Here is a 21,802-nt window from a genome sequence, read left to right as displayed (position 1 = left end):
TAGGAAAGACATGTCGTGGGAAACGGGATCCACCGCGGCCGATGATAGACTAGGTTAGAATAGCATAGCCTTGTCCACTGTAGTTTAATTGAAATATATCCGAAATGTAAATGATTTCATCCGGTTTATATGAAAATCATTCGGTTTGCACGATTATGTTCGGTTTGTTGAATTTTGCCTTGAAATATACTCTCTCGGAAATATTTGCCACGGAAATGAATGTATCTAGACGTATTTTAGTTATAGATACATTCATTTTCATTCATTTCTGCTGACAAGTAATTTCGGACAGAGGGAGTATGTGATTACGATTGAATGGTCGGCTCCCATGTCAATGTCCGCAAAATCACAGACTCATCCCATCGGTCCGACGGATGCAGTGTCCAGTTTAGAGTCCAACGTTCTCGTACCCTCTCATGCCTTTTTTGGTTTAGAGGAATTTTATAGAAATACCATAGGATAGGATTTTTATAGAAATTTTTTCCTTTAGAGCCCATAGAATTATATTTCTATGGAGGAACTCTTTCTACTCCACATTTCGTAGGAAAATAAATATTAGCCTAGATCAAATAGAAATTTTTTTATGGTGTGAATCAAAGGACATCTCTGAGTTCTCATTACCTGTTTTATTTCCCCCGATCCAAACAATAAAAAAAAGATGATACTTTTTATTGACGAAATTAAGAAGAAACAGCCTTTGCTTTCTGGACGTTGGATCCTTCTCGGATGGTCCAGATCTGTAGCTACAATACCCTGTTCGTTTCTTCCTCCCTCAGCTCCACCCCTTTTGCCTGGGCCGCATAAGCCTCCATCGTTCCCCGCCCTCCGCCGCCTCCAGTCAGCAGTCTCCCTCCTCCGACCAAGGCGCTCTCGCCGGCAGCTATCACCAGGCGAAGGGGCTCTCTTCTCCTCATTCCATCTACCAACTGGCGCGGCGCGAGGAACTAACCGTCAAGGCGTATTTCCTATTGGTGGTAAATAAGGAAGCCCTAGCTTTCCCAGGTTGTTGTTCGTCCGGTTTCTGGATTAGCTCCTTTCATTCAATAGATTCGTTCAAATGTTCAATATCATCGATCATTAGCTCCTCTAGTTTGAAGTTTGTTAGTTCAATGTAGAAAGCCTTTTGGTAATTTTTGTTTCAATTTAATTTTAGTAATTTTTGTTCGTTTGAGACGAGCTTGACCTTTGATATGCCTGTGTAAGTAAACCTGGGGTTAATTTTGTGTGTGTGTGGGTGGGTGGGGGGGGGGGGTGTTTTTTCGCCCTTTTTTGGCCCAGGGCGTCAGCTAATCCTGGCTACGCAGTTGCTAGTAGCAGTTGCTTCCATAAAGGAAAGAAATCGAATCCCCACACGAAACCCCATGACCGTAGGGATCCTTAGCAAATTATGCAATTTCTTGTGAAGCTAACTTGGAGCGGTGGTCCTGATAGATAACCTGCAAACATGGTTAAAGCATGATCTAATACTACCCGGGAAAGCAGTAGACGGCATGATCTGTTGTGCATTCCTCGTTATTCTTAGGCTATGTCCGCTTGATGTCTGTGATATCTCATGTTGAGCAATGGCGTGTCTGCTAGCATTTATTTTCGTTCCAGTTGGTTAGAGTTCAGGAGTTGAATAGGTGCTGATACTCTTGTCGGTGTGTTGTTTCCATTCTCTGTGTGCAAAAATACAATCTTGGTTTTGTTATTGCTGATGGAAATGGAGAATTTCCCCTGTTCGAATAGAAAACAATGTCTTATTCCAGGTTCCTTTAATGTAGGTTGCAGTATTGGGTGACAGCTTCCTGTATCATCCGGTTGCTTCCCCGCGTGACAGCTACACTCCATTCTGCTCCGCTATCGGTCAGCTCCATTGAGAATCTAGATGTGCTTGTCTTCGCGAATGTTCGATGGGAAGACACGCTCCTTCTCCATTACTAGAAAGGCTTTCCCTGAAAGTAAATACGTCCTCCCTGTCCCAATCTCCCGCCTAGCCCACCGTCATCTCCCCCTTCTCCTATCCTATGCAACCGTCTCGGGTCTTTTGCTCAAGGTACCCTTGCTCCACTCTGTCCTTCGCTCACTCTCCACAGGTCCTGTCCCATCTCTCTCCCTCTCATTCCTCTCCCTACTCCGCCGGTCTGGCTACATGCCCATCGATAACTACTCCCTTAGCGCTGCTCTTTCTACCGCCGCCCGCATGCCCTCCGTTGTTGTTGGTGCCCAGCTCCATACCCTTTCTGTGAAACTCGGCTTAAGTTCTGATACCTTTGTCCTTAATACTCTTATCAATATGTACTCGTCTTGTAGTTATCCATCTACTGCAAGATCAGTTCTTGATTCTGCTCCCAAAGGAGCCTCTGATACAGTTTCTTGGAATACAATCATTGCTGGATACGTACATGCTGGGCTGCCTAATAAGGCATTGCAGGCTTTTAGCCAAATGGCCAAGGCGCAAGTTATGCTGGATGAGGTCACCTTGCTGAATGCTCTAGTTGCTTGTGCAAGGACATGCATGATGAAGGTCGGAAAGCTCTGTCATGCACTACTTGTGACAAATGGTTTTGAGATTAACTGTTATATGGGTTCCTCTTTGATTAGTATGTATGCAAAGTGTGGGCTTGTTGAAGATGCTCGCAGGGTTTTTGATGGATTGCCTGAGAGGAATGCGGTTTGCTGGACCTCAATGATTTCTGGATATACACAGTTAGGTCAGTCTAAAGAGGCTGTTAAGCTATTCAGAGAGATGCAAATTGCTGGAGTGAAAGTTGATGATGCAACAATTGCTACTGTTGTATCTTCATGCGGCCAGATGGGAGCACTGGACTTGGGACGGTATGTCCATGCTTACTGTGACATTCATGGTTTAGGGAAGGATATTTCTGTGAAAAATTCATTGATTGACATGTACTCAAAGTGTGGGGATATAAATAAGGCCTATGATATATTTTGTGGAATGGTCAAGCGGGATGATTTTTCCTGGACAGTGATGATAATGGGCTTTGCTGCAAATGGCCTCTCTGGTGAGGCATTAGATTTGTTTGCGCAGATGGAAGAAGAGGGTGAAGTCATGCCGAATGAGATAACTTTCTTGGGTGTCCTAACTTCTTGCAGCCATGGAGGATTAGTTGAACAAGGATACCATCACTTCCATCGCATGTCCAGTATTTACGGTATTGCCCCAAGGATCGAACACTATGGATGCATGGTTGATCTCCTGGGCCGTGCTAAGTTATTGGCAGAGGCAGAACAGTTCATTAAAGAGATGCCTATCGCTCCTGATGTTGTAATGTGGCGGTCGTTGTTGTTTGCCTGCAGAGCCTGTGGAGAGGTGGGACTTGCAGAGTATGTAGCAGAAAGGATCCAAGTATTGGAGCCAAACAGGTGTGGAGGGGACGTTTTACTTTCTACTGTCTATGCAACCACATCAAGGTGGGTTGATGCAAACAAAGTGAGGACAGGAATATACAGTAGCAGAAAGACCAAGCAGCCTGGTTGCTCTTTCATTGAAGTGGATGGATGCGTGCATGAGTTCTTTGCAGGGGACGAGTCACATTTTGAAACTGAAGCTATATACAACACTCTTTTGGGAATTAATGAACTGTTAGTAGCAGAGTCCTTCCTGATGTGAAAGCTAATACTCCCTCCGTTCGGAATTACTTGTCTCGGATATGGATGTATCTAGAACTAAAATATGTCTAGATACATCCATTTCTGCGACAAGTAATTCCGAATGGAGGGAGTACATTTCTATGGTAACCATACCTCAGTACCTATGATTCTATAATCTTCATTTTATGAAATGATGAAACCCGAAGTATATCTACGTATTTGCATTTCTCTATGAGGCGGGAAGTTTATTTTCCAGACATTTATGTCATGAGCCACTTAATGTGCAACTGAGTGCACACTGTTATCCTGATTTTATTGGTCTATCTGAGATGTTTCCTTCTGGTATTGCAATCTGTGCTAGGTAATACCCACAGTTGTTGCTATGATGTTACTATGTCAGAAAATTAGCTGTCCAGTGCATATCACTTATTTGTTCTTCTCTCATGTTCTTGTCTGACAGTTATATTTTTACCCCGAACTTACTAACCCAGCTTTGGTTTCTCTGGCTTAAACTAATCTGGCAGCAGGGTATCATGTGCCCGCTCACCTGTATCACTGTGTTGGTCATGGGAATGTAAAACCAGCAGCCTGAAAGTTCCAAACTCCAGAATTTAGTTATTTACTTGAACTGGGCCATGGATTGGAAGAATCAAACTCCACAGGGTAAAGTGCTGATGATGAGTCCGTGCTTTTTGCCCCAGAAGCTGACTTTTATGTTTGAATAGTTGCACATTGTCATTTCACTAAAACTCGGGTTGGCTTTAAAAGGTCAAATTGCACAAGTGATTGTTGAATTTCTAGAGGTAGCTGTCAGCTCCATTGTCTTCCTCAAAGGTTTCTATCCCACTCGTAAGGATTCCTCTCCCTTTTGTATTTAAGTCACATTAGTAACTTTGTTATTTGTCATGTTCTTTGGTTGGATATGGATTAAGCACAATGCATCTGTAGGTGCATTTGAGAGGAGAAGGTACATGAATCTAGTTGTCCAGAAAGCTGTGCACCCCCAGCTTGCTGACTACATCCACTCTGTGACTACTGGCCTTCTACCTTTCATACAAAAGGTGTGTTTTGTTCCCCTGATTGTTCCTCCTCTTGCAATGAAATGCACTCTATGAGTAATTATATTATCAAGAGAACTCATTAAATGGACAGGTAACTTGATAGGTTAAGTAATGTAACATACATTATACTGCTTGAGCTTTAAAGTTTTGGTACACATCTGTTCCACCTTTTGTTTTGACCATATGATTGTTGTAAACTTGGCTCTTGTGTCTTATAGCATTATTGCAAACTATGGGGGTGTTTGGTTGGGCTTTTACTTGCTTTTTTGGCTTATATCAATTTTGCACTTGCTTCAAGCTTCAGCAACAGTGTTGAGATCTTAGGATCCCTTGGTGTTGAAACATTGTTGATTGTGTAACGATTTCAGGCTGGTTGTGTCTTTTTAACTAACCATAAGTTTTCTTACAACCCAGGGACTGGTTGAGAGGGTCGTAGTAATCTTCCACGACAAAGATCATGTACCACTCGAGAAGTTTGTGTTCAAGCTTGCAGTCAACCAATCCTATGGCTCCGAGTTAGAGGAGTCCAGCCTGGAATTTGCTCTGCGGGCGTTCTTGATCAAACTGACCGTCGCTGGACCTCTCACAAAGCCCCTTCCGTCAGGTAGCCGACACCATCTCTTTCTTGGACGATTTCAGAATCTCGAGATTTTCTGTAAAGGCCAACAGCCAGCGGTGACTACTATCACCGGGAGAGCTTATGAGGTGCCACACTTTGCCTTGTGACAGATAGCAGCTGGGAGATCACCGCCTACTTCCGATCCCTCCCTGCAGACGGTGCGAAGGACAAGGAGGAGGACGAGGCTCGGCTGTGGATCCCCACGGACACCAAGGCATGGATGCAGCCGCCGCAGATAACCCCCATCAAGTCAATGGGGTGTGATCCTTTGAAGATGCAGCTCTACCTAGAACAACCTGGACCATCAGCAGAGGCAGAAGATCCTGCTTCGTAGCGATGAACCATCGGCCTGATGGCCTCCCTCCCTGGTTCATGTATGCTCGCAAGCCGAGCAGAACATAGTCTGATATTTGTGGGTAGTCTGGCCCAGTTGCGAACAAGGTCGCTATTTTTATTATTTTGTGGCTGTTGTCTATTGTGAGTATGGACAAGGGACACGTTGAGGTGTTCTTGAGTAGACCCCGGGGTAAGGAAGACATAGAGCAGAGGGTGGTTATGTAATGTGAAACGATGAAGAAGAGCATCCCATGGACTAGAAGGGCATCTCCAATGCAAGACGCTAACCCTAAGATAAGACTCTTAGGAAAATAAAATTATCCTCTTAAAATAGAAAAATGATTGGAGTGCCTGCTGTTTCAACGCTAGCCTGGCGCTGCACTTAATTCCCTCCTTTTGCGTTAATTACATAACTAATCCCTGATCTTGCATCTTAAAAAAAGGCAAGTGGCAACCAATATGTGGTTGGATGGTTAGGGCATCTCTAACGGCAACCTACAAAAATCCACTCGCATCTGTCCACGGACAGGGACTAGTTCATGGACACGAATGCGGCAACTTGACATCCAATGCTAGCCGCATATATTTTCAACAACTCAAACCAATCAGACGAAATTCGTGTAAACTGGATGATTTTCATTCAAGTTTGGATATAATTTACATAAAAAGGTCGATATTTCAACGGTTTAACTAAAAAACCAAAAAGAAAAAACTAAACCCTATACCGGACGATCACCTCATACGCGTGGCCGCCCTGCCCTGCCGCACCGCCATCTCCGTCGTCGTGGTCCCTCCAGTCCCTCCAGCGACGAAACGGCGCCGGAGGGCCGTAGTTGCCTGCTGCTCGCGGACGAGCCGCTTCGCCTCGTGCTGCGCCATACGAAGGGCCGCTGCGGCCACTGACGACGTGGCCTGCGGAGCCGTGGCGGCGGCCAACACTTGACCGGCGTTCGCAGAGCAATCGCTGAGCGATCATTCCTCACCGATCTTGGCGAGCTCGTCGTCAAGGCGACGATGGCGCCTGGCAGCCGTCTCCGTGGTGGTGACGGAGCGCTCGAGCGCCCACACGGCGATAAGGTCGGGGTCATTCCGGACCCACTCTGGCATCACGTCCGTCTTGGCGAACTCGGAGCGGCGACCGACTTTGCGTCGGTCGTACCTCGCCTGCCGCCGCGCCGCACACTTGGCCTCGGATAGCATGGCTCGAGAGCCGGAGGCACAGTTGTAACCGCCGCCGCCGAGATAGTGGAGGATGTGGCCACACACCTTGGCAATCGCGGGCAGCAGCTCCTCCTTCACGCAGCGTTGGCGTCGTGGTGGCGAAGAGGGCCCGTCGATCCACGCTTAGCGGCTCCTTCACACGGCGGAGGCGCTAGGGGGACGCCGACTCTTGCTTCACGCGGCCGCCGATGTGGAGGCCGCGGTTGCGTGGCGAGGACGCCGGCTCGTCCTTCACCTGTCGACGCGGGGATGCCGGCTCCTGCTTAACGCAGACCTGTGGATGGGAGGGTGGCTCCTCCTTCACGCGCACCGGTGACGGTGGCGCCGGACCCATCTGACGGACGAATTCTTCGTCCATCAGATCCGCCTCCAAGAGTAGACGGGGCCGCCACTGTAGCTCGTCCTCCTCATCGCTAGAGGAGAGGACTATCTCCTCCTTGTCGGGGGGAGCCCGCCGCCGTGGATGCAGATGGTCCAGATAGCGAGGGCAGTGACACCACGATCTGCCTGACGACAAACTTCCACCGGTTGGCACGGAGAACTAGGACTTCGCCATCGCCGCTAGGCTCGGAGAGAAGGAAGGGCTCAAAGAGGGGGAGGAGGATGGTGCTGTGCTCTGGAGGGTGCGGATCTGGACGATGCCAGAGTGCGGCTTAAATAGCCACGACCAGGGCAGACGGAGGGGCGGTCAACCCGCTTCAATGCGGCACAATGGCCGGAGTTGGTTTCTCGGGATGCGACATCCGCATTGAAGCGGCAGCGACGCTCGAGAGGTTGCTTCCGTATACGCCGCAATTCTGTCTGGTCAAATCGCGACATCAATGACGACCGCTGCATGCTCTGGGGTGGCATGAATGCGACGCGGCAAGTGGCGCCAGGCGTGGGATGGAAAGCGCGGGACAGGCGGATGGGGTTTTTGGTGGGCCAGGGCAGTCAGAAGTGGGCTTGGGTGCGATCCAGACTCCCGCAAACTTCTCCCATTTTTGTCTCTAGTTTGCGGGAGAAATCGTGTCAGGACCGCCCCGTGGACCGATACAGGTCGACGTTGGATGGCTTCCGCGGTTCGGACAGTGTGGTCCAGACGGTTGCGGGAGATTTACGGGTCTGCCTAGGAGATGCCATTAGGAGGACTGTGGTATTCTCTGCCCACAAGAGTTCAAGTTCCAGAGTGGTATTCCCTGCCCATCAGAGTTCAAGTTTCAGACTTGACATTGGTGCTTCGATTTTTCTGGATTTATTTCAGACCTTCCGGCGATATGCGTTTAGTGGAAGGAGACGTTCCCGTCGACTACGAAGGCGTCTGTGGCGATTTCGTCAATCTCGAGATGATGTTCCGACTGAGTATCTCGAGGTGCTCATAGGGGTAAGGTGTGCGTGTGTGCGTTTATAGGGGTGCATGTATGCTCATGTATGTGAGCGACTCTGATTGTACTTTGTTCAAAAAGAAAGGCCTAAGCATGGGATTCCCTATTTTGCGCTGATGCCAGGCCCGACACCAGGATTTGGTGGCTCAACTTCCCATCGACCAAGATATCGATCCTATACCCCTAGCTAGCGCCCTGGATTGGGCATCTCTAGCGCGGCGGATCATCAAAACGCCCATAGATGTTTAGACTGTTGGAAATTATGTTTGTGGGAAATTGCACAACACCCGTAACAGGTGTGGCTATCTCATATATAAAAAGGGGTACACGAACTGTATAATACAGTATACAGGACATATATAGAAGCTAGGTATAAATATAGTCTAACACCCTCCCTCAATCTTAACTATGTCCTGAGGTACAGAGCAAGTTAAGATTGCGCCTACAACCTACAAACTGAGGCTGTGGTAGAGGCTTCGTGAAGATGTCAGCAAGTTGATCTTTGGAAGAGATGAACTTGATATGAAGAAGCTTCTGTGCAACACGTTCCCTCACAAAGTGATTGTCAACTTCGACGTGCTTGGTACGAGTATGAAAAACTGGATTATATGAAAGATACGTCGCACCAATGTTATCACACCAAAGAACCGGTGGCTGCTCTTGAGAGACTCCCAACTCTCTCAACAGAGACTGTACCCAACTGAGCTCAGACGTGGCATTGGCAACCGCCTTGTACTCTGCTTCAGTGCTACTCTGAGATACTGTGGCCTGCTTGCGCGCACTCCAGGTGATCAAGTTGCGACCAAAGAAGACAACATAGCCCCCCGTTGATCGCCGGTCATCTAGACTCCCATCCCAATCTGCATCAGAGAACGCCGAGAGAGCACTTGAGGAGGTAGACCGAAGATGCAATCCATAGTAGATAGTATGAGAGAGATAACGCGGGATACGCTTCACAGCTGACCACTGTGAAGTTCAAGGAGCATGAAGATACTAGCACACATGGTTTACCGCATAGGAGATGTCCGGTCGTGTGATAGTCAAGTACTACAAGCCACCAACAATACTGTGGTACTCTGTAGCATCATATGAAGGAAGCAAGGCACCATCCAAGGCTGATAACCAATCAGTCGCAGACATAGGGGTGGTAGCATGCTTGCACTGCAACATACCAGCACGTCGTAGCAAGTCCAAGGAATATTTATGCTGAGTGAGAGTTAGGCCAGCAGGGGATTGTGAAACCTCCAGACTGTGACGCCCGGGTAATTAAGCTACAGTAACCTCTGCTAATTGTGCCAGGTCATCACTCCTACTGTTGCTAATCCTCACCTGATCCAAATCTCTGTTCTCATTCGAACTCAAAAATTTAAGTCAAAATTTCAAAATTTGCGAAACATGATAGCTAAAATGTTCAATGTGTGGCAAAGAATCCCTGGATAATTGTCATGTTGGAACCGACCTCTTTTGGATTTCCAAGTGCCCATGGAATTGTATTTAGTGGCCAACAACATATTTATTAACCTTTCCAATTTCTAAAAATGCTTGAACAATTCCATTGGCCCTGAAACTTTTTAGGCAACAATACAATGTTGTACCTGAATTATTTGCTAAATTTCACATTCAACAAAGGTCTCTTTTGATGCCTTGTTTTCATCCAAAACAGTAGCTATCCTGTTTTTCCAAAATAAAAGAAATGGAAAGGGAAAAACAGAAACCCCCCTCCCCAAGTGGGCCTCGTGGCCCAGTTGGCCATCCCACCAGGCCAACCCCAGGCCGGCCCACACCTCGGCCTATAACCCCACTAACCCCCCACTCCCCGATCCCTAACCCACTCTCCCCACGCCACTCTCTCCCTCCCCCCGATCTGGATCGAGATCGGGGGCGCAGACCTGGAGACCGCGCCGCCCTGACGCCCGCCGTTGTCGACCCCGTCGCGTCGATGCTCGCCTCCCGGACTCCTCCTCGCCCTCCTCTCCTTTGCGCAACACCTGCCTGACCGCGACCTCGCCTCGTCGTCGAACCGACGCCGTCGCCAGTCGTCATCGCCACCCCGTCGCCGTCCCGTCGTCGACCGCCGCCGCCTCGAGCTCCGGCGCCTCCCCGACTCCTCCTCGCGCACACTATTGCACACCTACAGGGCCCGGTGAGGCCCCCTCCTCCTTTTTCCCCATCTCCTTTCCCTCATGTCGCCGTAGGTCGCCCCCGCCGTCGCGCCCGAGCTCCTGAGGAGCTCGTGGTTGCCGCACCTATGACCCGCTGTCGCGCGCTGGCCACCTTCCTGCGCGCCCACACTCCATGCGCTGCCGTCACCGCGTTGGCCGCCCGTGCCCAGCCACTGCCCTCGCCGCGTTGTTGCTGCGGCTGCTGTCCGCGCGCAGCCGTGCCAACCTCGCCTCCGCCCGGCCACGCCCTGACGCCGCCCTCGTCGCTCCACGGCATCCGGGGCTCCTGCCGCTGGCCGCGGTCCCCCCCTCCATTCTGCGCTGACCGGTGGCCTCGCCGGAGGCCGCGTCCAGCCGTGGAGCCCGAGCCCCCTGGTGCCGTGCGTGCCCAGGTCCGGCCTCCACGGGCGCCCGCCCACTAACCCGCTCGCCCAGCGCCCGCTAGGCTAGCCAGGGCCACTGATCAAGGGCCCCCACGCCCAGAACATTTTAACAAAAAAAGAGATTTTAAAAAAATATATATAAAAATAACTAAAATTAATTAATTAATTAGTTAATTAATCCTGATTAATTAACTTGCTAATTAAAACACTAATCTGTCACTGACTAATGAGGCCCACACTTAAATAATCCTATTTAGTTTAAACAAATCCTATTTAACCTTTGTCTCAATGACAGGTGGGTCCCACTGGACCCATTGGTTATGTTTGACTCCAGTCAACTGAGTTTGACCTGCTGATGTCATGGTGATGTCATGCTGACATCACCTTTCACTATTCTGGATAATGTTCGATTTAATTAATTAAATAAATTTTAGAAATACATAAAACTTTGATAAATCACAGAAAATAAACCGTAACTCGGATCAAAATACTTTGTACATGAAAGTTTCTCAGAACGACGAGACGAACCCAGATACGCAGCCCGTTCGTCCGCCACGCAACCCTAACATATCAAACTCGCAACTTTCCCCCTCCGGCTCCTTTGCCCGAAAACGCGAAACATCGGGGATACTTTCCCGGATCTTCCCCCCTTTCACCGGTATCGCCTCATACCGCGTTAGGGCACCCTAGCACCGATACTTGTCATGTCATGCATCGCTATGCATCTGTTTGCTTAAGTATTTATTGTTTCTTCCCCCTCTTCTCTCGCTAGACACCGAGACCGACGCCGCTGCTACCCAGTACGACTACGGTGTTGACGACCCCTCTCTCTTGCCAGAGCAACCAGGCAAGCCCCCCCCCCCTTGATCACCAGATATCGCCTATTCTTCTCTATACTGCCTGCATTAGAGTAGTGTAGCATGTTACTGCTTTCAGTTAATCCTATACTGCTGCATAGCCTGTCCTTGCTACTACTGTTGTTACCTTTACCTGCTATCCTACTGCTTAGTATAGGATGCTAGTGTTCCATCAGTGACCCTACACTCTTGTCCGTCTGCCATGCTATACTACTGGGCCGTGATCACTTCGGGAGGTGATCACGGGCATATACTATATACTTTACACAGTTACATTACCTGTGATACTGTTCGGAGATGGGGGCTGAAGGGGCAGGTGGCTCCATCCCGGTAGAGGTGGGCCTGGGTTCCCGACGGCCCCCGACTGTTACTTTGAGGCGAAGCGACAGGGCAGGTTGAGACCACCTAGGAGAGAGGTGGGCCTGGCCCTGGTCGGCGTTCGCGGATACTTAACACGCTTAACGAGATCTGGGTATTTGATCTGAGTCTGGCCATTTGGTCTATACGCACTAACCATCTACGCGGGAGTAGTTATGGGTATCCCGGCGTCGTGGTATCAGCCGAAGCCTTCGTGACGTCAGCGACTGAGTGGCGCGTGCCGGATTGGAACGTAAGCCTGCTCTTGTATTAAGGGGGCTAGTTCTGCTTTCGGCCGCGTTCGCAACGTGCAGGTGTGCTAAGGGCGATGGGCCCAGACCCCTGTGCGCTTAGGTTTAGACCGGCGTGTTGACCTCTCTGTTGTGCCTAGGTGGGGCTGCGACGTGTTGATCTTCCGAGGCCGGGCATGACCCAGGAAAGTGTGTCCGGCCAAATGGGATCGAGCGTGTTGGGGTATGTGGTGCACCCCTGCAGGGAAGTTAATCTATTCGAATAGCCGTGATCTTCGGTAACAGGACGACTTGGAGTTGTACCTTGACCTTATGACAACTAGAACCGGATACTTAATAAAACACACCCTTCCAAGTGGCAGATACAACCGGTGATCGCTCTCTCACAGGGCGACGAGGAGAGGATCATCGGTTAGGATTATGCTATACGATGCTACTTGGAGGTCTTCAGTCTACTCTCTTCTACATGCTGCAAGACGGAGGCTGCCAGAAGCGTAGTCTTCGACAGGATTAGCTATCTCCCCCTTATTCTGGCATTCTGCAGTTCAGTCCACCGATATGGCCCTTTACACATATACCCATGCATATGTAGTGTAGCTCCTTGCTTGCGAGTACTTTGGATGAGTACTCACGGTTGCTTTCTCCTTCTTTTCCCCCTTTTTCTTCTACCTGGTTGTCGCAACCAGATGATGGAGCCCAGGATCCAGACGCCACCGTCGACGACGACTCCTACTACACCGGAGGTGCCTACTACTACGTGCTGCCCGCTGACGACGACCAGGAGTAGTTTAGGAGGATCCCAGGCAGGAGGCTTGCGCCTCTTTCGATCTGTGTCCCAGTTTGTGCTAGCCTTCTTAAGGCAAACTTGTTTAACTTATGTCTGTACTCAGATATTGTTGCTTCCGCTGACTCGTCTATGATCGAGCTCTTGTATTCGAGCCCTCGAGGCCCCTGGCTTGTAATATGATGCTTGTATGACTTATTTTATTTGTAGAGTTGTGTTGTGATATCTTCCCGTGAGTCCTTGATCTTGATCGTACACGTTTGCGTGTATGATTAGTGTACGATTAAATCGGGGGCGTCACAAGTTGGTATCAGAGCCGACTGTCTGTAGGAATCCCCCTTCCACACTCCTTGGCCGAAGTTGAGTCTAGACATTTTAAAAACTTTTACTAACATGGCTGTGTGCCTTACGGGCCCACGTCGCCATCTGGGTGGTATTAGGATCTTTTACTCCTTGATCCTTACTCTGGGACTCTAAACTCTCTTCTATTCGGATTAAATGAATTTTGCAAAATCTAACTCTAGGTTCTCGTTACTACTTCCTACCAGAGAACCCTTTCATTACGGATGATCTACTGCTTCAACAGAAGATTCTCACAATACTCTCCGATATTTTGTCGAGACCTTGTGCATGTTGCTTTTGCAATTCCCTACCACCGAAAAATCCCTATGGATAAATACTTACACCTATCGTTCTTAATTTTATTCCCAGTTGTTCTTGTTATTACAAGATACCCCGAAATACACGTCGTTGTTTCGATAATCCTTTGAGCTTACTGCCTTGTTGTTCTTTGTCACCTGAATACCCCTACGGATAATTCTCGCACTTATTGAGTATCCGCTCATCCCCCAGTTGTTCATGTGTTTCACAATGGTCATCGACATACTATTCGATCCTCCAAAAATCCTTAGTAGCTTATTGCTCTGCAATACTTGGCTGCTTGCATTATGGATGCTTTCCATATGTCTGGCAATATTCATCAGTATCCTTAGGCATCGTCTTTTTGATCCTATTGATTCAACATGAGTGCAAATGCACGCAATCATCAGTTGATCCTTTTAAATTATCTTTCCGGCTCAGACGTCATTTTAAACACGAGCTGGTTCTCAACAAATCCAATTGCCATCGATTGTACCCCTAGGTCTATTCAACTTATCCATCCCTAATCAGAACATTGCTTCTGATCCCTTGAATTGAAAATCATAATTCATTTGCATTTGTGCTCTGGATTAGTCAGTTGTTTCCATAATCCAATGCCTTTACATTCTTTCCTCTTCTGGTTGAGTACCGATGCTCACATAAGATCCTTTGAGGACCACCGGATCCTTTGTTGGATTTTATCCGATAGCGTCCTTCATATTCAATCCCTTTGGAAGTTCTCTCTCCATTGGTAAATCCTATCCTCTGATTGGCCAACCATGCTCTTCTTTCAAGCTTGTGGTATTTACTATTGAAGCTTGTGGTATATGTTTCCACGATACCCTGACGGGTTGAACATATGCCTTTTTCTAATCTGTGTGAACCCGGAAATTACTACGGGTCATACTCTACTGGTGTTATGACGGATAAAATTTCAACACCACAACTTCGTTGAAGGCGAGAAGTAAATGAAAGGCTATGCATTAAAGAAGTGGGAGTCGACCTTGAACTTTGTGTTCATGCCCATGGACACGATGTAGATCCTGTCATAGAAGCTTCTTGCAATATTAACTATTTCCTTGATATGACATCATCTGGTACCTATGTATTGATCATTTGCAATCATGATCCCGACCACATTTTCTCCTTGATTCCATTTCTCAGACAAGTTAAAGCACTTGTCTTTTGTTGATCGATACATCTCTGCAACCTCTATTTTTGATCTTCCTCGAGTATTAACCTCTGGTATCTCGAGTACTGTGTTGCTTCCTGTGAGTCTTCATCTAGTATTGTTTCTCACCGATCTCGGATCCCCCAGGTTCTGAGATATTAGTCACTCAAGAACACCGATAAGTGAATCGATTCCGCACTCTGATTCAATAACACTAAGTAATTCTTGTTGCTTATGATTTTAATAATCCTTCAAGTCATTCCTAGCTTGATCAGCTATATCATTATCGTGCTAAATTTTAACTGTGCTACCTGGTCCTTAATCTCGGAGCACAACTTTCGATGATGAGCTAAACTTACATCGATCTTCCTCGTCATATCAGTTCACCTTGAGCAACAAGCTTGATTTAAAGTTTGTGTCCTACCCATGGTTCCAATGACCTTCCGCTTCATCATTTCTTTGACTCGATGTCGTTGCTGATTGTTTACATCTTGAAATCTCTCGACAAATGTGTCGTGAACATCATCAACCTTATGAGGTCTTCCAAGATATCTATCGAATTCTTGATGAGAAATAGCATCCTTTGCCCTCGATGATTTGGGTTATCATCGACAACATTATTGCATTCCCTCCAACACAAAACTTGTTCCTGTTTTGTGCTGTACCTTGAGTTCCTTGCTATCCAACTTATGTTATGTTCTACCGCGGAGTATTACCATCTTTGATGTCAAGAATGTTGTGAGGATTGCTCCACCACTTAAGAATTCTTGGTATAGTGGTACTTCTCACCATGACCATTCTTTCTTGGTCCTCGTATTGATTCCAACCGGGGTACCAACAAGTGAACGGTGCTGTTTGGATTTTGCCCTTCTAGCAACCCTATTGCTTTGGAGTTAATGATCGATAATTCATTCTTAGCCTATCGGTTGCTGAACCACCATTCTAACGTTGATCATGCTACTATAAGCCCACATTTCGGTTGCACCTCTCAACTATGATTGATGGTGTATGTTTTCCTAGAGCATACAAAATTATATCATTTGAATTGACTAGTGTCATCTTCTTGTTCACATTATTGTGGAAAGCCCTCCGTTTGAAATTCTCGATGAATTGTCGCTGAGCCCAACAGCCACCTTCTCATCCCCTCCTTGGTTTAATGATGAACTATTATTCCAGGAACCCTCTCCCATGGTTCATTTCCCGAGAATCTTGCAATGTCATTTCGACTATTTGTGTTGCACCTTTTCTTCTCGGACATCCTGAGTCTGAGGTATCATGACACCAATTAGATCTGCACCTCGGTCAGATATGATGGTTGGAACATATTTCCAAGAGTTATAACATTGTTCTTTAGCCCGGTAAGGTGATTCGTGCCTAGCGCACCTGGTCGGAGGCCCTATTGTTATAGTTCCCCTTTTAGCAAGGTTACCCCTTCTTCCGTGGGAAACTGTAAGATTTATTCTACAAGTTATTCCTGATGGATCCTTTTTGTTTCCAAAGTCTGATTTTCACCTGTTGACCATGTCAATGCTATCTCGAAGCATGTCTGTGGTACTCCGATTTTCAATAAGAGCATTTGAAGCCCAATGCTAAATATTTCTTGCTCAATTATCCAAACACCGTTGTATGGGTAATGTCTTGAAATTCCTCTCCCCTTACCTACTTTCTATCCTGTCATGGATATCATGCTCTAATTGTTCTTGGGAAGGATATACCCTTGAAAATGTGTTTAAACACATTATCCTTTCCATTGTCCTGATTAATCTGATACATATGTTTTCCTTTCCATTGTTTGGTTTAATCTTCCTTGTGATCTATATGATCTAAGCAGTAATATCCTCCTGCTTTTGTAAGCACCTCGGTGTACGACTCTGTTAGTAAGAACCTGTTACTATTGTTGATGACATTTCGGTATCCACCGATGGACGAGAACTTTGCCTAATGGTCCGCCTCGTTCAACGAGCAGGAAAATGGTTCTCTTCGTCCCTCGCCCTTGGTACCGATGTTGTTGCCGACATAACTGACAGTCTACCCTCTGACATGCCTTCCTATCCTGACCGTGCAAGATGTCAACGTTCCTCCTACTTTTAACCCACATGGTGGGCCCATAACCCACAGGTCCCAGGATCGAAACCTGACTCTCTTGTACACCCTGATGACAAAGTTATTCTCGCACTTGACTTCTTATGTAATTCACAGGCCACCTGCCAAGTGATCTATTCTGGTATCAGACGCAATACTTATTCTCGTTGCTCTAGACCCCTTTCACACTTTGTTTCAGGCATCGAATGATTGCCTGCTCGCTCGAAACTTCCCATGAAACATCATTACCTTGCTCTCGATATTTTCTTAAGTTTCAATTCAAGAGTTACTTTCTGCCACCTTCCCCGATGTTATCGACCAGATAGTCAACCTTGTAGAGGTTCGTTCACCCGGAATACCCCCTTATTCTTTCGTAAGTACGATGGAACCCCCGAAGAAAGGATACCGACTTCATCTTAATGACTTGAAACAGAAAAATGAACACGTCAATAAAATGGATCGACCACTTCGAGAAGAGCAACCAAGACCGAGAAGATTCGTTAGAATTTCGTAAACAGACCTTTCCCCGTCATCCACCTCTTAAATCTCGGGACGAGATTTCTTGTAGTGGAGGAGAATTGTGACGCCCGGGTAATTAAGCTACAGTAACCTCTGCTAATTGTGCCAGGTCATCACTCCTACTGTTGCTAATCCTCATCTGATCCAAATCTCTGTTCTCATTCGAACTCAAAAATTTAAGTCAAAATTTCAAAATTTGCGAAACATGATAGCTAAAATGTTCAATGTGTGGCAAAGAATCCCTGGATAATTGTCATGTTGGAACCGACCTCTTTTGGATTTCCAAGTGCCCATGGAATTGTATTTAGTGGTCCAACAACATATTTATTAACCTTTCCAATTTCTAAAAATGCTTGAACAATTCCATTGGCCCTGAAACTTTTTAGGCAACAATACAATGTTGTGTTGGAAATATGCCCTAGAGGCAATAATAAAAGCATTATTATTATATTTCTTTGTTCATGATAATTGTCTTTATTCATGCTATAACTGTATTATCCGGAAATCGTAATACACGTGTGAATACATAGACCATAATATGTCCCTAGTAAGCCTCTAGTTGACTAGCTCGTTGATCAACAGATAGTCATGATTTCCTGGCTATGGACATTGGATGTCATTGATAACGGGATCACATCATTAGGAGAATGATGTGATGGACAAGACCCAATCCTAAGCATAGTACAAAGATCGTGTAGTTCGTTTGCTAGAGCTTTTCCAATGTCAAGTATCTTTTCCTTTGACCATGAGATCGTGTAACTCCCGGATACCGTAGGAGTGCTTTGGGTGTATCAAACGTCACAACGTAACTGGGTGACTATAAAGGTGCATTACAGGTATCTCCGAAAGTGTCTGTTGGGTTGACACGGATCGAGACTGGGATTTGTCACTCTGGATAACGGAGAGGTATCACTGGGCCCACTCGGTAATGCATCATCATTATGAGCTCAAGGTGACCAAGTGGTTGATCACGGGATCATGCATTATGGTACGAGTAAAGTGACTTGCCGGTAACGAGACTGAACAAGGTATTGGGATACCGACGATCGAGTCTCGGGCAAGTAACATACCGATTGACAAAGGGAATTGTATGCGGGGTTGATTAATCCTCGACATCGTGGTTCATCCGATGAGATCATCGTGGAGCATGTGGGAGCCATCATGGGTATCCAGATCCCGCTGTTGGTTATTGACTGGAGAGTCGTCTCGGTCATGTCTGCTTGTCTCCCGAACCCGTAGGGTCTACACACTTAAGGTTCGGTGACGCTAGGGTTATGAAGATATGAATATGCAGTAACCCGAATGTTGTTCGGAGTCCCGGATGAGATCCCGGACGTCACGAGGAGTTCCGGAATGGTCCGGAGGTAAAGAATTATATATAGGAAGTGCTGTTTCGGCCATCGGGACAAGTTTCGGGGTTATCGGTATTGTACCGGGACCACCGGAGGGGTCCCGGGGGCCCACCGGGTGGGGCCACCTGTCCCGGGGGCCATATGGGCTGTAGGGGGTGCGCCTTGGCCTTCATGGGCCAAGGGCACCAGCCCTACTAGGCCCATGCGCCTAGGGTTTCCACCACGGAGGAGTCCAAGTGGTGGAAGGCACCCCGAGGTGCCTTGGGGGGGAGGGAAACCCTCCCCTGGCCGCCGCACCTAGGAGATTGGATCTCCTAGGCTGCGCACCACCCCCCCTTGGCCCTCCTATATATAGTGGGGGAGAGGAGGGATTTCATACCTCAGCCTTTGGTGCTTCCTCTCTCCCCGTTACGTCTCTCTCTCGTAGTATAGGCGAAGCCCTGCTACTGTGACGCCCTGCATCCACCACCACGCCGTCGTGCTGCTGGATCTTCATCAACCTCTCTTCCCCCCTTGCTAGATCAAGAAAGTAGGAGACTTCATCCGTTCCGTACGTGTGTTGAACGCGGAGGCACCGTCCGTTCGGTGCTTGATCATCGGTGATTTGAATCACGTCGTGTTCGACTACATCATCCCCGTTCTTTGAACGCTTCCGCTCGCGATCTACAAGGTACGTAGATGCATCTAATCACTCGTTGCTAGATGAACTCCTAGATGGATCTTGGTGAAACGAGTAGGAAAAATTTTGTTTTCTGCAACGTTCCCCAATAGTGGCATCATGAGCTAGGTCTATGCGTAGTTCTCTTGCACGAGTAGAACACAAAGTAGTTGTGGGCGTTGATTTTGTTCAATATGCTTGCCGTTACTAGTCTTACCTTGATTCGGCGGCATCGTGGGATGAAGCGGCCCGGACCGACCTTACACGTACTCTTACGTGAGACAGGTTCCACCGACTGACATGCACTAGTTGCATAAGGTGGCTAGCGGGTGTCTGTCTCTCCTACTTTAGTCGGATCGGATTCGATGAAAAGGGTCCTTATGAAGGGTAAATAGCAATTGGCATATCACGTTGTGGTCATTGCGTAGGTAAGAAACGTTCTTGCTAGAAACCCATAGCAGCCACGTAAAACATGCAAACAATAATTAGAGGACGTCTAACTTGTTTTTGCAGGGTATGCTATGTGATGTGATATGGCCAAAAGGATGTGATGAATGATATATGTGATGTATGAGATTGATCATGTTCTTGTACAAGGAATCACGACTTATATGTCGATGAGTATGACGATCTACAAGGATGATCATGGAGCCCCAAGATGGAGATCAAAGGAGCTGTGTGATATTGGCCATATCATGTCACTATTATTATTTGATTACATGTGATGTTTATCATATTTTGCATCTTGTTTACTTAAAACGACGGTAGTAAATAAGATGATCCCTTACAACAATTTCAAGAAGTGTTCTCCCCTAACTGTGCACCATTGCTACAGTTCGTTGCTTCGAAGCACCACGTGTTAATCGGGTGTGATAGATCCTTTCGTTCACATACAACGGGTGTAAGAAGTTTTACACATGCAAAAACACTTAGGGTTAACTTGACGAGCCTAAGCATGTGAAGACATGGCCTCGGAACACAGAGACCGAAAGGTCGAACACGAGTCGTATGGAAGATACGATCAACATGGAGATGTTCACCGACGATGACTAGTCCGTCTCACGTGTTAATCGGACACGGATTAGTTGACTTGGATCGTGTAACACTTAGATGACTAGAGGGATGTCTAATCTGAGTGGGAGTTCATTAATAATTTGATTAGATGAACTTGATTATCATGAACTTGGTCTAAAATCTTTGCAATATGTCCTGTAGATCAAATGGCCAACGTTGTATTCAATTTCAACGCGTTCCTAGAGAAAACCAAGCTGAAAGACGATGGCAGCAACTATACGGACTGGGTCCGGAACCTGAGGATCATCCTCATAGCTGCCAAGAAAGATTATGTCCTACAAGCACCGCTAGGTGATCCACCCGTCCCACAAAACCAAGACGCTATGAACGCTTGGCAGACACGTACTGATGACTACTCCCTCGTTCAGTGCGGCATGCTTTACAGCTTAGAACCGGGGCTCCAAAAGCGTTTTGAGAGACATGGAGCATATGAGATGTTCGAAGAGCTAAAAATGGTTTTTCAAGCTCATGCCCGGATCGAGAGATATGAAGTCTCCGATAAGTTCTTTAGCTGTAAGATGGAGGAAAATAGTTATGTCAGTGAGCACATACTCACTATGTCTGGGTTACATAACCGCTTGACTCAGCTGGGAGTTAATCTCCCGGATGACGCGGTCATTGACAGAATCCTCCAGTCGCTTCCACCAAGCTACAAGAGCTTTGTGATGAACTTCAATATGCAGGGGATGGTAAAGACCATTCCTGAAGTATTTGCTATGCTAAAATCAGCAGAGGTAGAAGTCAAGAAGGAACATCAAGTGTTGATGATGAATAAAACCACTAAGTTCAAGAAGGGCAAGGGTAAAAAGAACTTCAAGAAGGACGGCAAGGAAGTTGCTGCGCCCGGCAAGCAAGCTGTCGGGAAGAAGTCAAAGAATGGACCCAAGCCTGAGACAGAGTGCTTTTATTGCAAAGGGAAGGGTCACTGGAAGCGGAACTGCCCCAAATACTTAGCGGATAAGAAGGCCGGCAACACCAAAGGTATATTTGATATACATGTGATTGATGTGTACCTTACCAGTACTCGTAGTAACTCCTGGGTATTTGATACCGGTGCCGTTGCTCATATTTGTAACTCACCGCAGGAGCTGCGGAATAAACGAAAACTGGAAAAGGACGAGGTGACGATGCGCGTCGGGAATGGTTCCAAGGTTGATGTGATCGCCGTCGGCACGCTACCTCTACATTTGCCTATGGGATTAGTGATAAACCTCAATAATTGTTATTTAGTGCCTATATTGAGCATGAACATTGTATCAGGATCTCGTTTAATACGAGATGGCTACTCATTTAAATCCGAGAATAATGGTTGTTCTAT

The 21,802-nt window shown here is 47.1% G+C and overlaps 2 protein-coding genes across 3 annotated transcripts; both read left to right on the top strand.

Annotated features, from left to right (window-relative positions):
• Positions 1 to 816: 816 nt before the first annotated feature.
• On the top strand, positions 817 to 4,256 carry LOC147959315 (pentatricopeptide repeat-containing protein At2g29760, chloroplastic-like). 2 transcript variants are annotated; one of them, XM_087537719.1, is made up of 3 exons: positions 817 to 1,002; positions 1,764 to 3,585; positions 4,122 to 4,256. In XM_087537719.1, the coding sequence occupies exons 2-3, from the start codon at positions 1,868 to 1,870 to the stop codon at positions 4,207 to 4,209; spliced, it is 1,806 nt and encodes a 601-aa protein (XP_087393845.1). In that variant the 5' UTR covers positions 817 to 1,002; positions 1,764 to 1,867; the 3' UTR covers positions 4,210 to 4,256. The 2 variants fall into 2 exon arrangements, with proteins under 2 accessions (XP_087393845.1, XP_048547052.1); XM_048691095.2 differs by lacking the exon at positions 4,122 to 4,256 and having other exon boundaries at positions 1,764 to 3,808.
• REV7 (DNA-binding HORMA family protein) lies at positions 4,122 to 5,872 on the top strand. The gene is made up of 5 exons (XM_048691098.2): positions 4,122 to 4,257; positions 4,363 to 4,443; positions 4,543 to 4,655; positions 5,070 to 5,259; positions 5,385 to 5,872. Exons 1-5 carry the CDS (start codon positions 4,230 to 4,232, stop codon positions 5,606 to 5,608), a joined length of 636 nt encoding a protein of 211 aa, XP_048547055.1. The 5' UTR covers positions 4,122 to 4,229; the 3' UTR covers positions 5,609 to 5,872.
• Positions 5,873 to 21,802: the final 15,930 nt, after the last annotated feature.

Source organism: Triticum urartu, chromosome 7A, assembly GCF_056163025.1.
Source record: "Triticum urartu cultivar PI428250 chromosome 7A, HENAU_Tu73, whole genome shotgun sequence".
NCBI classification, from domain to species: Eukaryota; Viridiplantae; Streptophyta; class Magnoliopsida; order Poales; family Poaceae; genus Triticum; species Triticum urartu.
Note: the sequence above shows the minus strand (reverse complement) of the source record. Positions and strands in the feature narration are given on the sequence as shown.

Coding starts and splice junctions, on each gene's coding strand:
- LOC147959315 (XM_087537719.1), top strand. CDS start 1,868: ATGTGCTTGTCTTCGCGAATGTTCGATGGGAAGACACGCTCCTTCTCC. Junction 3,586..4,121: donor CTTTTGGGAATTAATGAACT/GTTAGTAGCAGA, acceptor ATCTGGCAGCAG/GGTATCATGTGCCCGCTCAC.
- REV7 (XM_048691098.2), top strand. CDS start 4,230: ATGGATTGGAAGAATCAAACTCCACAGG. Junction 4,656..5,069: donor TTCTACCTTTCATACAAAAG/GTGTGTTTTGTT, acceptor CTTACAACCCAG/GGACTGGTTGAGAGGGTCGT. Junction 5,260..5,384: donor CACAAAGCCCCTTCCGTCAG/GTAGCCGACACC, acceptor GCCTTGTGACAG/ATAGCAGCTGGGAGATCACC.